The sequence below is a fragment of the Anomaloglossus baeobatrachus genome, chromosome 5, assembly GCF_048569485.1.
Source record: "Anomaloglossus baeobatrachus isolate aAnoBae1 chromosome 5, aAnoBae1.hap1, whole genome shotgun sequence".
Lineage (NCBI taxonomy): Eukaryota > Metazoa > Chordata > Amphibia > Anura > Aromobatidae > Anomaloglossus > Anomaloglossus baeobatrachus.
The window spans coordinates 98,172,771-98,191,385 of NC_134357.1; the positions used below are offsets into that span (position 1 = coordinate 98,172,771).

Here is an 18,615-nt window from a genome sequence, read left to right on the forward strand (position 1 = left end):
TGTTTCGTGACAGCAAGACCATCATGAGAAGATAGCTGGTTTCCCTCTTAATGATGCCACCATTGAACCTCTGATCTATTAATCTGAATAGAGGCTGATCTTCAGTACTTATTAGTTGTCCCTACACATTAAATGTTTATATTACAATGATGTCACAGGAGTTAATATAAGCTGTTTGGTGGAGGTGCCAGCTATCAATCCGATAAACTGATTTGATATTGATGACCTATGTAGAGGATAGATCATCAAGGTTATGATTTTTGCCCGGACAACTCTTTATGATAATGATCAGAATTTGCTCCTATATGGCAACTTTATGCTATCCATTTATTTGTCTCTTTAAAAATTAAGAATGATAAATAAGGGAAGAGAAGATAAATAGATTTCATGTACTTAATGGTACTGCAAACATGTGATGACTTTATTATTGGCATATTTTCTAAAAAAATAAGCTAAAATATAAAAAATAAAAAAATGACTGTGTAGAAGGACAATTAATATTTAGCTTTACCCCCCTAACCAACATATGACTAAGGGGCACTTTGCACATAACGACATCACATGCCGATGATTGCGATGCCGAGCATGATAGTCCTCGCCCCCGTCGCAGCAGCGATATCTTGTGATAGCAGCTGTATCGAACATTATCGCTGCGGCAGCTTCACATGGACTCACCTGCCTTGCAACGTCGATCTGGCCGGTGACCCGTCTCCTTATTAAGGGGGCGGGTTGTGCGGCGTCATAGCGATGTCACTCGGCAGTCGACCAATAGAAGCGGAGGGGCGGAGATGAGCGGGACATAAACATCCCGTCCACCTCTGTCCTTCCGCATAGCCGGCGTGAGCTGCAGGACGCAGGTAGGAGATGTTCCTCGCTCCTGCGGCTTCACACACAGCGATGTGTGCTGCCGCAGGAACGAGGAACAACATTGTACCTGTCGCAGTCACGTAATTATGGAATTCCCAGACACTACACCGATGATACGATAATGACAATTTTGCGCTTTTTAATCATATCATCTAGGATTTACACACTACGATGTCGAGTGCGACGCCGGAAGTGCGTCACTTTCGACATGACCTCTCCGACATCGCACCTGCGATGTCGTAGTGTGCAAAGTGCCCCTTACTGATAAGTCACATGCTGGCTCTGTGACTTTGATGCAAGCTTGCCCTCAACAATTTGTGCAAGGGGTATTTAGAGTGCGCTGGCAGGGTAGTGTGTCACTCTATGTGCCCATCGACACACCCGGTACGTGATCGTGGGGCAAAGATGAATTTACAAGATGGCCGTGCATCTGCTGAAGACCCACGTGCTTGTCATGAATGTACTCTTGTAAAAGCCAGCTGATGGCTGGCATTTATAGGAGAACATGGTTTTTGCTATATACAGCAATACTGTAGCATTGCTGTAGAAAGCACAAGTGATTGGATGATCACAAGTTCTAGTCACCTAATGAGATAAAAAAATTACAGTTTAAAAAATAGAAAAAATAGAAAAGTTTATATAAATCCCCCTTCGCTCCCCTTAAAAATGAATAGAACACACATATTTGGTATCGCTGCTTTCATAAAAGTCTAATCTATCATAATATAAAATAAATTAATCCGATGGGTAAACAAAAAAAAAAGAAAAAACTCCAAAATGTAATGAGGAGATCAAAACATCACAATTTACTTCAAAATGATATCAATATAATCATCAGCTCAGTGCAGAAAAAAAGGCCTTCACAAAGCCCCATCTTCCCAAAATTGTAAACGTTATGGTTCTCGAAAAAGGGCGACATAAGCAAACTGTTTTTGACAAATTTCTGAATCATTTTTCAAAATATGGGGGCATCCCACATAATTGTTTTAAATGATTACTGTTAATGACAGGGAAATTAGTGAAATGTTAGAAAACTGCTATTAACATTTGCCGGGTACTACAGCTCACATCAGAGCCACTGCTCAACGATGAAAGCAGTGCTGAACCGCGGCTCTGGTGCAAGTTGTAGTCAGTACCTGCTGGGTGTTAATAGCTGTTTTTTTTACTGCTCCCATTCATTTGAATGCTGTTTTCTAACATTTCCCTGATTTCCCTGCCCTCCCCAGTCTTTAGTAATAATCAAAAAACTTACTGTTTGACATCCGACTACCGAACTTGGACACGGACTTCCCTAAGAAGACTTTACAGTTTCAGCTTACTCACCATTACTCAACAGTAGAGATGAGCAAGAGATGAGCAAGAGATGAGCAAGAGATGAGCAAACCTAAGGTTTGGTGTTTGGTGTTCATACCAAACACAGACTTTACAAAAAAAACAGAGTTTGGGTTTGGAGTTCGGGTGCTTTACGTATGCAAACCATTCATATGATCATTGTTGTGCTCATGTACACTCGGTGCTCAGCCCAGTGCGAGCCGCTTGCAGTTTTTGAATGGCTCACACTGGGAGTAAGAACAGCATGATCGGATGTAGTGTGCACCAAACTAAAAAAAAAATGGAAAAACCCCACTAACATGCCAGCAGAAGTGCTCTGTTTATGCCTGGCTTCATGTGGACGGAGACCTGAACTACCCATTAGTGACTTCCATTGGGGTTCAGGTCAAGTGCAGGTCCCAAACCAAACTTTATCTAAAGTCTGGCTAAAGCCCCTGTCACATTTAACGACTTACCAGTGATCCCAAAAATGATGTGACCTGATAAGGATCGCTGGTAAGTCGCTGGGAGGTCGCAATGACACAGTAACAACCAGCGACATGTATAACAATCTCGGCGGACGTTGGGACTGTGTTAAGCTGGGTTTACACACTGCAACATCTCAAACGACATCGCTGTAACGTCACCGGTTTTGTGACGCAATAGCGATGTTGTTTGCGATGTTGCAGTGTGTGAAACCTATCAGCGACCCGGCCCCTGCTGTGAAGTTGTGATCGTTACAAATCGTTCAGGACCATTCCTAGGTCCTTTGTTTCCCGCTGTGCAGCATGAAGTTTCAGTGTGTGAAGACTTTGCAGCGACTTTGATAGCAACTTCCCTTTCAAAAGGCTGCTTATCAACGTCCCCAACAACCAGCTAGGTCGCTCTGCAGGTCCGGATCGCTGTTGAGTTGTTGGCCAGGTTTGCCTGTTTGACAGCTCACCAGCAACTTAGCAGAGACTAAAGGCCCCGTCACACTAAGCAACATCGCTAGCAACATCGCTGCTAACGAACAACTTTTGTGACGTTGCTAGCGATGTTGCTGTGTGTGACATCCAGCAACAACCTGGCCCCTGCTGTGAGGTCGTTGGTTGTTGCTGAATGTCCTGGGCCATTTTTTAGTTGTTGCTGTCCCGCTGTGAAGCACAGATCGCTGTGTGTGACAGCGAGACAGCAACAACTAAATGTGCAGGCAGCAGGAGCCGGCTTCTGCAGAGGCTGGTAACCAATGTAAACATCGGGTAACCAAGAAGCCCTGTCCTTGGTTACCCAATATTTACCTTCGATACCAGCCTCCGCCGCTCTCACTGCCTGTGCTGCCGGCTCCTGCTCTGTGCACATGTAGCTAGCTGCAGGACACATCGGGTTAATTAACCTGATGTGTGCTGTAAGTAGGAGAGCAGGGAGCCAGCGCTAAGCAGTGTGCGCTGCTCCCTGCTCTGTGCACATTTAGCTGCAGCACACATCAGGTAATTAACCCCATGTGTGCTGTAAGAAGGAGAGCAGGGAGCCAGCGCTCAGTGTGCGCTGCTCCCTGCTCTGTGCACATTTAGCTGCAGCATACATCGGGTAATTAACCCGATGTGTGCTGTAACTAGGAGAGCAGGGAGCCAGCGCTAAGCATTGTGCGCTGCTCCCTGCTCTGTGCACATTTAGCTGCAGCACACATCGGGTAATTAACCCGATGTGTGCTGTAACTAGGAGAGCAGGGAGCCAGCGCTCAGTGTGCGCTGCTCCCTGCTCTCTGCACGTGTAGCTGCGTGAGCTGGTAACCAAGGTAAATATCGGGTTGGTTACCCGATATTTACCTTAGTTACCAAGCGCAGCATCTTCCACGCTGCGCTGGGGGCTGGTCACTGGTTGCTGGTGAGCTCACCAGCAACTCGTGTAGCCACGCTCCAGCGATCCCTGCCAGGTCAGGTTGCTGGTGGGATCGCTGGAGTGTCGCAGTGTGACAGCTCACCAGCAACCTCCTAGCAACTTACCAGCGATCCCCATCGTTGTTGGGATCGCTGGTAAGTTGCTTAGTGTGACGGTACCTTTAGGGAGGTCGCTATTGCGTCACCAAACCGGTGACGTTACAGCGATGTCCTTTGCGATGTTGCAGTGTGTAAACCCAGCTTTAGAAAGTCGTTGGTAGGCGTCAAACATAGCGATGCGTCCTGCCCAGCAGTAATCGCCTTTGATGAAAATGGTCCCAACCATTCAGCAATGACTGGCGATCTCACAGCAGGGGCCTGATCACTGGTAGGTGTCACACATAACGAGATCGCTGCTACATCACGAAACAGTGACACAGCAACGATTTCGTTAGCGATCTCGTTAGCGATCTCGTTGTGTGTGACGAGGCCTTAAACCTGCTGAACCAAACCTTCATGGCTTCTCTTATCTCTACTCAACAGCAGTGATAAACATACTACGTGCTTTTCTCCTACCCTTACACTATCTATACTGCTTTTTGTGTGCCTGTGGCAGTGACCTGAGATTTGTTATGGTGAAAGTCATCAACACAGAAGAAGAGGTCATTATAGGTAAAATAATATTTAATTTGCTGCAGTTTTAAAAGTGGAATAATAATAATAATAACACACAGCAGGGACAATAATTAATATTTATCACAGCTAACTTTGACAGAAGCTTAAAGCCCCACTCCAGAGTTTGAATTCTTTTCAGCACTGGAGTGGTGCTTTAAACCTAAGTCTCCTGATCCTGTTTTCATCCTTTTTGGTGTCAATTCAGTTCCATGGTGCTATCTTATGAATGTAACTTCTGACTGACCAGAAGTTAAAAGTTACATCACAAGCTCTCAATACAAGTTTATGAAAGCCAGAAAGAGGTTGTATTGAGTTGTGACCTCCATCTCTCTCCATGAAACAGTGGAGCAGCCAGCAGGTTACAAACTGACGGAGACCAAAAAACAGTGAAAACAGATGAAGATGCCAGAGGGTGAATATAACATCAAAGGCAGCGAACTGAGATTTAAAGTACTACACCAGTCGTGAAATATATAAAAATACTGAAGTGGTGCTTTAAGCTTTATGGTTACATGAAGTGGCACATCACTTTGTTTCTGCATCACAATCTCACAGTGAGGCCTGAGACACACTTGTGAGCGACTCGCACGAGTCTCGCATCGCATCACCTAGCACGGCCGCACACTCTCTGGAGAGGAGCATCTCAGCTGCATAGAGATACATGCAGCCGACCCGCTGCTATCAGGAGAGTGTGCGCCCGTCCTGGGTGATACCGATGCGAGACTTGCACGAATCTCTTGCAAGTGTGACCTCAGCCTAATGCAGATTTGACACACAATGTTTCACTCCTTTACAATCCTAGCAATATGACTACAGCAGCTACTCTCACAAATGCGCCAATGAGGCAAGATTTAGAATTATTTCTTTTCAACTTCAACAGTATGCCAGAACCTTTCAGGCCACCACTGTTGCAGGGCATCACTCTATATCTTCGCAAGACAATCATTAGGAACATTTTCATACTATTTATTGACATATTTGTAAATGGTAATTAAATCACATATTGGCATTGTTAACCCTTCATTTAAAAATAACCCCAAGTTTAATTAAACATACACACATATATATTTATCATTTTTGGGTGAAGTCTGTGCTCTGTGATAAAATGACATAATTTGCCACTTATTATTGTGCAGTAATTCCACAACATCTTTAATATATAATTACCAGTAGGCATACTGTATTGTATCAGAATCTTGGTATTCCCAATGCACACCAGTTTTTCTACATAGTTAAAGAATTAGTCATGCCTGAACAATTAGCACATAATCAATTAAATGCCTTAGTAGTCAATGTCAGTCTTCCCATTATAAAGACCTAAAAAGTATTCACACTCTCTTAACTATTCTTATCATCAGTTTTCATTGATTTAAAGGTGTTATATGACTTTATTATAGCGTATAACTGACAGCGTAGAATAAAAGGCTAATTTTTCAAATTCCATTTTGAAATTCTGAATTACGATAAATTTAATAAATAAACAGTCAATTATTTGGGTATGGATAAATAATACACTAGATTTTAGTAGGAAATTGTCCTTAGTTTTCATGTAAATGGTTAAAATGATTGTTCCTATTTTTATTCCAGTCATATGTTAAATATGAGATGACCCAACAAACAACATAGACACATCTGCATAGAAATAAGATAGATTGACCTTCAAAAATTATTTTGCTTCAATTTATGGAAATTGACAAACATTAGTTTGTTTGGTGAATGTATCAAACAGATACACCGAGACAGTAAAATGTTTCATAGTCCATAATAGGCCAATCCTATAACATTACAGATCTTTTCATGGATGAACCTGTAAAAGTGAATGATTGATATTGACCGGGGTGACTGTCAATATCATTTACTAGGCTTGCCAATAAAGCCAGTTACTAGATTCCTCCATGGCTTAAGATTCAATCAATCCTGCAGCACGTATTTTATAGCATGCATTTACAATAATGAATAATAAGGGAACATTTGTTTCGTGATTTATATAGTCTTTTTTTTATTTATTATATTTCAACAAACATAGGATCCATGCAAATCAATGCTCTATTTTGCTAAGTTATATTCAGTCATTTTGGTTTAAAACATATTGAACCACTCAAAACACTATAATTGTGCATTTGACCGGTTAAACATATGCATGACATTGATAATTATTGAGCACAATTCCTTTCCTTGAATCAATGGTCATTCTGCTTTTAATGTAAGCAATCTGTGAAACACACATGACCAAAATACACAAGAATTTAATTGAATGAAGCTGAGATGTAATATCAAAAAAACTTAAGTAGGTTTTAAAATCCGTGACAATTAATTTGATTTGTTGATTAGTTTATTTTTATATTGTACACTCCTCCAGTGTTTGGCAAAGTTTCAACACATTTCCCTAGTAAACAGTGATAGCTTAGTGGCAGAAAAATGTTGCCCCTTGACTCACACTGCACAATATCCATGTATCATATAAGATACAGATTTAGGCCTTCTCCCTTGCCTTCTGCTTGTGATTGATAGTTTTTTCAACACTCTTACAAGGAGGAGGCAGAGGTGAAAAGCTGAAGATGGAACCCATAGAATACACTTGAGGTTCTGCACACAACTGCTACAGACAATCAAGATTTTTAGAGTGTCAGTGGATTTATATAATTCTTCAACTAATCATAGTTTTCACATACCTACTATTTCACTGTTCCTTTAAATACTTATATAAAGACTTGCTAACTCATTTAGAGCAAGTGGGTGGTCCCAAAAAAGGGGACACCTTTTTGATTTTCAGAGTATTTGGCAAATCTACTAGTACCAAAACAATATAATTAGTGACCAAATAAAAAGGAATATAATGGAAATTCCACTGTACCTTTTCATACAATCAGCATTTCTCAAATTTTCATCATTCATATATTTTCAAGAGTATGAACTGCTTATTTACCATAAATAACATGAAATAATTAAAGACCATAGTTCTTTTGATCCAAGTTTTCAGGTTTTGTTTGAAGCTTTCAGTTGTGGAATACATGTGCACATCCTGACACACTGAAATCCAGGGGATGGGAGATGCTCAGCAATAGACTTGGAGCTGGTTGGTTGAGGAATATACTGAATGTAAGTCAATTTTTAGTACTTAAAACCGTTTTTTTTCTGGGAGAGTTGGATGCCAGAGAAAGAATTGATCAAGGACGGAGACAGAGGAGTATAAAGAGGAGAGGTAGATTCATCAGTCATTGGAGTTAAGGAAGGACTGGAAAGTTTGCAAGAGTGTTAAATGGGCACAGAAAAGGATATTTCAATAGTTATGGTGAAAGATGTAAGCATGTGTGACGCCCCAGGGCTGTGGGGTACTCGATCCCGGGTGCGCTGTGCGCAAGGGGGGATCAGTCGTTGTCGCGACCGATGCCCAGTCTCGTGACCCTTGGAGTCGGTCTGAATACAAAGGGTAAAAATAAAAGGGAAAGGGAGAAATAAAAATAAAGAGTATTTTGACTATGCCACTTGGGGTGCGTGGCCAGGTTATTGGGGCCGCCGCTGCAGGGTCCAACTGGGGCTGATGGAGTAGTGCAGCTTAGGTGTTTTGGGCCCTCCACAAGCAGGGACAGGTCCCAGCAGTGGTTGGTGAAAGGGCAATGATAGGGGACAGTCAGGATATGTGCCAAGGAAAGAGTCCACACCGGCATTGCGGTTTCATCTTGCCTTTAGTGGCCTGGTACCTGGACCTGCTGGTGCCAGTTACAGGTGTTCCCGCTCCCCTTGTTCTCCATGCCAGTTGTGACCTGGGTCGGATGTCCTCCGTGTATACTCCGGTGGCCTAGAGCTACTTGGGAGTCCCATCTCTTTATTCTTGGTCCTATTGCAGGCAGCCTGGACTATTTAAGGGGTTCAGTCCCCGGTCCCATCCTTACTGCTGATGCTTCAGACTCTTTGGTTGGTGAGGGATTTTGGAAATCCCATCACCTGGCAGAATTAACAGTTGACCATAAAGTGTCCCGCTGTCCTAAGGTCTGCACCCCGCCTTGTACTGAGTCCTGTGAGCCTTGGTTCCAGACTTCCACAGGTGCCCCGCGGTTCCTGGAGTATTCCACTTCCACAGGTAACCCACGGTCTCTGGAGTCCTGGTTCCATACTCCACAGTCCCTCACTCCTATTACGGCACTCCATTATTACTTCAGGTCTTTCTGTACCTTCACTCTCAACTCCTTCTCTCTCCTCAAAACTCCTCTACACTCCTCAACGTCCTCTTCGACTAATCAACACTTCCTCCCGCCAACTTCCCAACTGACCAATGGCTCCTCCCTCTCGTTGGGTCCCCCCCTACAGATTGGGTGGCAGCTATCCAATCAGTGCCCATCCCTTTTACCTGTTGCTAGGCAGTCTCCCAGTCTGGTGTTGGGGTTGTGTATGTGGCCTGAGGGTGCTGGTGTGTTGACTGGCATAAATATTCTGAGGTTTGGGTTTCCACGTTCATATTTTCTGGCACCTGGTTCTGCAGGGGTGCTACACATGCATAAACATTTTTGATGATTAAGAGCTGAGGAAAGAACAGATTTTGTTAATATTTTTGAACTAGATGTGGCAATTAGTACGGGCTTGAATGTGTAGTGTGAAGGACAAAGAAGAGTCGTGGAAGTGGATTTGTGAAAAATGGGAATGCTTAATGTCATTTATTGTAATAGATCAGGTAGGGGAGTTCAGTGAGAAGAGGTAATATGATGAGATGTTTTGTACATTTTGAGTTTTTGAAAGCATGTTGAGAAAGAGGATAAGGATGATAAAGCTTATGGGATTATGGACCGCAGAAAAGTGACATCTGAGACAGAGAGGTTGATAGAGTTGGTACTTCAGACCACGGTACTTTTGGAGTTGTGCCAGGCCAAAGTTATAGATGGAGAAAAGTTGTGATCCCAGCTGGCATCCCCACCAAAGAAGAAGATGAGGATATAGTAAGGGAATGGGGTATGCTAAAGTAGCAGTTAGTGAGATATGAGGCCATTCAGGAAAGGTTAGGTTATTAGAAACTATTGCTAGTGCAGGTTTCAGTTGAGTGGTGGGGACAGAAGCTGGTTCTAAAGGCCGCTTTACATGCTACAACATCGCTAAAGCTATCTCGTTGGGGTCACGGAATTTGTGACGCAAATCCGGCCGCTTTAAGTCATCGGTGACATCCCCCCCTCCTCCCAATTATCGTTGCTGATGCTTGGACGATGTAGTTTGTCATTCCTGAGGCAGCACACATCGCTACGTGTGACACCGCAGGAACGAGGAACCTCACTTTACCTGTGGCCGCCGGCAATGCAGAAGGAAGGAGGTGGGCGGGATGTTACGTCCCGCTCATCTCCATCCCTCCGCTTCTATTGGGCGGTCGCTTAGTGATGCCACTATGACGCCGAAAGAACCACCCCCTTAGAAAGGAGGCGGTTTGCCGGTCACAGCGACGTCGCTAGGCAAGTAAGTAGTAAGACAGATCCGCGTGATTTTGTGAACCACGGGCAGCGATTTGCCCGTGTCGCACAAACGATGGGGGCGGGTACACACGCTAGCGATATCAGTACCGATATCGCAGCGTGTAAAGCGTCCTTTAGTTATCAAAGAGTGAAATAAACCCAAACACCAGTGGAGGACCGTGGGACACTCCAGCTGTTACCGCAAATAACCTGAGTGACGTGACCGCTCATCGCTGCAGCTCATTCTCTATCTGTAGCTCACAGGTGGCAGTCATGTTCTATGCCCACGCACTATAACGTCAAATGTAGTAGAGAAAGACTCATCGTGGGACCTCGTGTGCGGTTAATAAAGGGGTGAAAGAGGGTGGGTTTATTTGTTTAAAATATAGGATTCTTTCGGTGTTTGTGTTTATTTTTTTCACTTGCAGATTAGTATAAGGAGGTCTCATAGATGCATCCCATTACTAATCTAGGGCTTAGTTGAAGCTGAGAGCTGTTATTAACCCCTCCATTTCAGGTGTGCATGCATCCATAGTCATCATGCCTGTCTTAGGCGGGCTTTGCACGCTGCGACATCGGTAACAATGTGTTACCGATGCTGCAGCGATAGTCCCACCCCCGTCGCACGTGCAATATCTAGTGAAAGCTGCCGTAGCGATTATTATCGCTACGGCAGTTTCACACGCACATACCTGCCGTGCGACGTCCCTCTGGCCGGCGACCCGCCTCCTTCCTAAGGGGGCGGGTCGTGCAGCATCACAGCGACGTCACACGGCAGGCGGCCAATTGAAGTGGAGGGGCGGAGATGAGCAGGATGTAAACATCCCGCCCACCTCCGTCCTTCTCATTGCAGCCGGCGGCAGGTAAGGTGATGTTCCTCCCTCCTGCGGCTTCATACACAGAGATGTGTGCTGCCGCAGGAGCGAGGAACAACATCGCACCTGTCGCTGCACCGGCATTATGGAAATATCGGAGACTGCAGCGATGATACGATAACGACGCTTTTGCGCTCGTTCATCATATCAGAAAGGTTTTACACGTTGCGATATCGACTGCGACGCCGGATGTGCGTCACTTTCGATTTGACCCCATCGACATCGCACATGCAATGTTGCAACGTGCAATGCCGCCCTTAATCTCGATATCCTGTATCTGAACTGTGACCAATAAAGAAGAATCATTTGCTGAGCCAGACTTCATATTTTATTATTCCCATTTTCCTGGCTGTGTTGGTGCTCATATCCGAGATCCATATGAAAGTAGACTTGCAATTGTGGTGGGCTGGATTGTTTTTCCCTAGCCACTGAGAGTAACTTCAAGTCAGTGCTGATGTATGCATGGAAACCACGCATAGAGGCTGCCTTTTCAGTGCCGTGTTCTTGTATTAAGAGGAAGAAAAGAAGTAAAAAATGGAAAACGGGAGAAATTAGAATTTGAGGAAGATAGAATATACATACATATTTTGATACAAGAAAAGGGTTCATTATATATATGAAAAAATGGTTTACAGTTAGGCAAATACACAGGTAGGAGGAAAATAAATATTATTGACTTAAAAGAATATTTGTGGTATGGCAGTATATAAGGGGGTAATGGTGAACTGATGGGCAAACATATCCACCGACATATGGTTTTATTGTATTTTTATGGATGAAGTAAAAAATAATATTAATTTAAATTTAATTTACATTATGTATTGATTAAATACTATATATAAAGGGATAAACTTGGCATCAATAAAATATGTAAAGAAAAAAATCTATGTCAGTAAGTATGAAAACTAAGACACAAGGGGAAGATAAAAAATTGTGCTTCTTGGAAAATCAATATATACTGCATATACTGTATATATATATATATATATATATATATATATATATATACTCGTGTGTATATCTATATATATATACATATACATATATATATATATATATATATATATATATATATATATATATATATATATATATATATATTTGGCTGTAATTATTGGGGATAAATATTCATAATTATTTTGTATTTGAGGTGGATGTGCCGTACCCGGCCAGGGCCACTATGAGAAGACGGGGCAGCTTCGGAATTGAACATTTCTGGCCACCTGCTGCAACCGTCAGAACTGACAATAGCTGATCGGCAGGAGTGCCGGATGTTGAACCATGACCGATAAGACATTGATGACCTAACTTAAGGATAGGCAATGAATGTTAAAATAGTGGCCAACCACGTTAACGACAGAATTTCTCATTATGGAGATTAGAGATGACGGCTGATTGGTGCTTTTGAATTTTTTTTTTAACTGTGAAGGGGGAAGCAGGAAGGATGTTGCTAGTAGCAGTCCTAGATATTCTGCTGCAAGTTCTGAAACCACAGCTATATTGTAGTTTTCTGTAGAACTTTGAGCACCAACTGTCATCTCCAATCTCAGGAACAAGCTGTGGATATAAGGAGTGCAATAGGGTCTTACCAATTTATAATATGGTGACTTTAGAGGAAAACCGCTCACCTGGATTAGTTGTGTGTCTCACAACCAATATAGAAACGTATAACAGCTGCAGCCGATCCCACGTGCCAAAGGCAGAAGCAAAACAAAAACAGGATAATTGTAGTGTACTCCGCGCTGATGTACAAAGAATCACTCCAAGCAATAAAGCAATGTGGGTGGTTTATTCTACGCTTTCCAAAGACATATCCCCTCTTCTTCCTCAGGAAAATCCACCAATTGATTGGTGGATTTTCCTGAGGAAAAAGTGGGGATCTCCAATCTCAGTAATAGGAAAATCTGTTATAAAAAAAACATAGATTTTTAGGCAAGAATTGAGAATTTTTTAGAATGAATATTAGTCCAAGAGGAGAAAGAAGCAGATTCTCTAATATGATATACTGAAAGTGTCTTATTTTCAAATAAAAAAAAAAAATAAAAAAAATATGATTAATCTTTAAAGCATATTATGCTTATAAATAAGCCTGGACCTATGTACAAGATGCAACGCTTGCTAGTTTATTTCAGATACTCACAGGCATAAAAAAATGAAGCGTAAACTGTGTTTAAATCAGTGCAAGAAAATATAATAGAAATTGTTGGAAAAATCTTGGAATTAGTAGATTGTTCAGCTTTGAATATTACTTAACAATAAGACATTCTTCTCCATCACAAGATTATTATGCAAACACAGTTTAGCATTCAGCAGCTACATTGTAGCGACACATGTATGGCAGATTTGATTTTATGCTCTGCTTGGGAACATTTAATGTCTCATTGTGATAAAATATGTTTCTCCAGTATCTGTACAATGCTGGTCATAATTTGCTTAGTTGTAGCGGCTTCATATAAAAAGACAGGTAGAGAGTGGAGTCCATTTAATTATACAGTGACAGATGACGCCAAATATGTGCTTTGCGGTGTTAGATAACTATGTGTGTTTATTATATCTCATCATCAGGATAAATTGTACTTTATTCTACCCTAATGAAAAGTCAGTATTTCTTTGGAGAATTAGCCCTCAGGTTAGCCTCCCTTGCATGAACACTTAGAGGCATGATGCTTGTATTACTGCCAAATCAACAGAAGCTCCTGTCTCAATTTGTGTGTTTGGGAATATTGAGGTTTATTGTTGTGCAGTCAGCCTGGAAATATTCATAAGAACTGGATGCAGAATTAACCCTAATCAATTTATAACCAAACTCAATGTAAAAGTCATTTGACAATGCTGATGTCTTTACCAGAGGCAATCACAGTTTAAGATATGGAGATTGCATAGATATAACTTACAGGTAAAATATCTTGATATAAACCTGTAAGGGTTCAGATTTGGGAGGTGCATTACTATAGGACCAATACAATGGGTATTAATAGGATTTCCCTCTTTAGAATAACTACATAGTTTGCACAATGGTAAGGACCAGCCCAAAAGTTATATAAAGTATATTAAATAATGGGACCAATAGATTAAAGGGGTTGTCCACTATTAGGATGTCAACTTCCGATTCCCTGTGTCCCTCAAGTAATATAATAAAGAATGTACTCACCTCCCGTGCGAGCGCCATTCCAGCAGTGTACGGGCTCATGGTGTTGGGCTCACAGGGGGTTGTGAATCTTTTGTCCAATCAGCGCCAACTTCTGTTTCCCTGCCTTCTTATCAAAAGAGTTAATCAACAGGAAGTGAGCAGTTCAGCTGCACTCACTTCCTGTTTATTGCCCGATTTATCCAAAGGTGGGTAGAAGGAAGCCGGTGCTGAATGGACACAGATGATACTTTTAAAGTATTGTTAATTCTGTTTCTTATGGCATCATGGATACAGTATATAATGATTTTTTCATTTATCATATTATTGATACACATTTTTTTCAGCTCAAGAGTTTGACAGGCATCTTTAATTGTCATTATTTAAAACTGTATAATATGTTCTGACAATGAAGATAAGCAAGGAGTACAATACTAAGTATAGTTTTAATGTTTATTCAATATGCTAGATAGCCTAATATTAGTTTAGAATACCTGATGACTATTATAGTCATCAAGATGTTGATGGAGGCAGATGCAGCATCTGGGTATCATGCACACATATTTTATTGAAGAAGCTACCTCCAAATAGGTTTCCAGAGGCTTTGGCTGCACCCAAGTTATTAACAAACTTTTTTGAGACACTAAGAAGTCTTCCCTTTTTGTTAGAATTCTTTGTAGGATCCATGAGAATTGACAGGTATCGTTTACCCTTCCACTTACTTTTCCTGATACTTAAGGGGGCTTTACACACTGCGACATTGCTACCGATATATCGTCGGGGTAATAACGCACATCTGGCGCTGGTAGCGACATCGCAGCATGTGACACAAAGGAGCAACGATCAACGATCGAAAAATCATTCAAAATCGGTGATCATTGACACGTCGCTCCTTTCCTTAATATCGTTGCTGCCACCGGTACGATGTTATTCGTCGTTCCTGCGGCACCACACATCGCTATGTGTGACACCGCAGGAACAACGAACATCTCTTTACCTACGTCCACCGGCAATGCGGAAGGAAGAAGGTGGGCGGGATGTTACATCCCGCTCATCTCTGCCCCTCCGTTTCTATTGGCCGACCGCTTAGTGACGCCGCAGTGACGTCACTATGACGCCAAACGCACCTCCCTTTCAGGGAGGGATTGTTCGGCGGTCACAACGATGTCGCTGACAAGGTATGTGCGTGTGACGCTGCCTTAGCGATAATGTTTGGTATGGCAGTGAGCATTAAATGTCGTGCGAACGACGAGGGTGGGTGCTAACGTGCTCGACATCGCTAGCAATCGCTAGCGATATCGCAGCGTGTAAAGCACCCTTTAGGCTAGTCCTTCCCATGTTTGCACAATGCACTTAATCTAGAGGGGGAAATCCTGTGAAAGTTTTCACTCCCATAAAATAAAGGAAAGAGAATTACCGGACGTGATCTCTCTCTCCAAGGCCGTATCACAGCTGCATGGACTGTCAGTTTAGTATCTATCTCTTTGATGTAGGCTGCTCTGATAAAATATAGTAGAAACCAGTTAATGGAAGCTATAATCGAAAAATCATGTATTGTGTTATATGTATTTTTAAAAAAAGTTTTTCAAGGTTTTTTTTTTCCATTTTATGATTTATTAAAATGAGTAATCTTATAATTTTACCATTGGTCACTCGGGGCTATTTTAGACTCATACTTCCTGTTCTTTCAGAAAGTTTTCAGTTGGGTTCCTTGTTATCACAGGGAGGATTTCAGTGACAGGTAACACTTTTATTCACAGCTTATAAACCCCCCCCTGAAAACCAATAAGTGATGTGACTGCTGACCCCTCTCATCACCATGACCTTTGCACTCTCTCATTAGACACTTAAGAGATAGTTGGATTCTGACTATTGTTGCTATGCACATTGTTGTTTTCAGAAACACAATTGGAACTTAAAGTTTAAAAAAAAACCCAAGTGATAAGTGTGAAAATATCAAGATTCTTAGTTTTTTATTTTTAAGGGTTTGCTCATATCTGCGTATAAATACGCCTGACATGTTCTCTCCCCTGAGGAAGCCACACGTTTAGTGGCGATACGCGTGGGGACACACGCCGTTCGCCTCCCCTCTCTGTACCTACCCTCCTCCCTCTCCCTGGTATCGCTGTGAGTCTGTCAGGTGTGAGTATGGTCTTGTTACCTATCTGGATGACCGTCCAGGCTATCCATACTCCTGATCCAGACTTTGCATTATCTTAGTCTACTACCTAAACTTCCTAATGCACTTTAGGTGATCGCTTACTTATCACCAGGGGCCTGTGACTTAGGTCTGCCATCACACCATAGCTTGACCAGTGTATATTGATATAGTAAACCTCTGACACATCACTGGCTGTACCTAAAAGGACTTATCAGGGTCTATCTTATTTCATATCAATACCTGTTGATATATGGCTTACAATATGTATTTTCGGTATTTTCTGCATATTCATGTATATTTATCTTTGATCTAAATCTGCCTTGCTCTGAAGCGTACTACCTCTATATTGCCATTTGTGGAGATTGTCTACTCTTATTTTCTGTGAGGGGTACGTCAGGTATACACTTGCAATCGAACAGTGTATTACCAGCACATCCAGAACCTATGGTGTGCTTTATGCTCCACGGGTTTTACCAGCTAGCCCTTTGTGGTCATCCTAACTATTTATGGATATAGTAAACCTCTGACACATCACTGGCTGTGCCTAGAAGGATTTATCAGGGTCTATTCTATTTTACATCAATATCTGTTGATATATGGCCTATAATATTTATTTTTTGCATATTTATGCATGTTTATCCTTGATCTAAATCTGCCTTGCCCTGAAGCGTGTTACTCATACATTACCATCTGTGGAGATTGTCTACTCTTATTTTCTGTGAGGGGTACTTTATATTATTGTTCTAACATATTGGAGGCTGGCGTGTTGGGGATTTATGCCTCTTTGGGCTTTTTGTTTTTAATTGTTTGTGTGCTCCTGCCTGTCCCTGGAGCCGTGATATGTCCACAGTGTTTCAATAATAATAAAAAATCTTGTTTTTCACTTATTTTGATTGCATTGGTGATCCCTTTTTTTGGTATATCTTTCTTCTTTTTTGCATATTCTCTTCCATATACCTGGAGATCCCATTGGGTGGTGCCCTTCCTAAGGTTTTGTTGTCTTAAATACGCCTAGAGCAATCAAATAAAAAATGTAAAATTAAACAATGAGTCCATACTGATCTGAGGAAGAAAACGTCATTAATCTGTGTATGGTCGCGTAAAATGGCCTAGAGTCGCCATTGTGAGCCTGTGAGTGTGATAAAAAAAACGGCACATGGACCATCCGCACCGCAGGCTGTCTTTTTTTATGGATACATTACCATTCTGTAGCATAGGACACTGTATGTGGTCCTGGAAATGATTATAGAATATAGCTGTTGAGGAAAAACGCATGGCAGATGGATGCTAGGCAAGAAAACAAAATCCACACTCACATAGCACTCACGGCATACCAAACGGATTTAAAAATAATCCCACTTTTCTCAGACTGCACTCGTCCGATTTATATGCCCATGTGAGTGAGGCATTATACCGTACTTTCTGGTTGCAGAATGACTTAACAGAGTTGGCCACATTATCTTTATTTTAACACATGTATTGCAGGACATGAATGTGGCACTTACTATTATATTATATATGAAAATGTTTTAACACTGAGATAATATTAATGGCATCCTTTGTAGATGAAACTTACAACAGAAGAATGACATGTATTTTGTATTATGTATTTTTTAGGCCGCCCCCAGTGAGTGAATCTGCCCCAATCGGCACTACAGTGACTGTGGTTACGGCTGCCGCCTTAAATCAGACTATTGTGTACTCTATCGTCTCAGGGAACGATCAAGGTAAGATATTATTATTATTATTATTTGCTGTGTTTTGGAAAACTTGTTTTGTTTGTTACAGTCATTTCTATTTTTTGGGGTGCGTTAGCGATCATACCAACAATTACAATATAGACCCATCATATAATTTTGTTATGTTCTATAACATCCTTCAATTAAATGTTTAACCCCTTCACCAATTTTTTCCCATTCTTTGTTACCCCTTTCTTCCAAGAGCCATAACATTTTTATTTTTCTCTTAATATAGCCATTTGAGGGCTTGTTTTTTGTGGAATGAGTTGTACTTTTGAATGTAACCATTAATTTTACCATATAGTGTACTAGTAAGCGGTAAATAATTCAATGTGTGGTGAAATTGCAAAAAAATCCACAATTGCTTTTCTGTTTTTTTATTTTCCATGCTCACTATATGGTAAAACTGACTTGACAGTATGATTCAGTATGAGTACAGTATGTAGATACCAAATATATATGATTTTTATTTTATTTAATCGGTAAAAAAAAATTCAGACCTTTGTAAAAATAATTTTTAATGCTGCCTTGGCCTCATTTTCTGAGACCTGTAACATTTTCATTTTTCG

At 41.5% G+C, this 18,615-nt stretch overlaps 1 protein-coding gene across 1 annotated transcript in view; it reads left to right on the plus strand.

The window, feature by feature from the left end:
• The window catches only part of PCDH15 (protocadherin related 15), a 2,365,808-nt gene that overhangs the window by 1,893,144 nt on the left and 454,049 nt on the right, over positions 1-18,615 (plus strand). Inside the window, exon 25 of the mRNA XM_075348720.1 lies at positions 17,925-18,034. Coding sequence (XP_075204835.1) covers positions 17,925-18,034 — 110 coding nt within the window. The remainder of the gene's footprint in view (positions 1-17,924; positions 18,035-18,615) is intronic.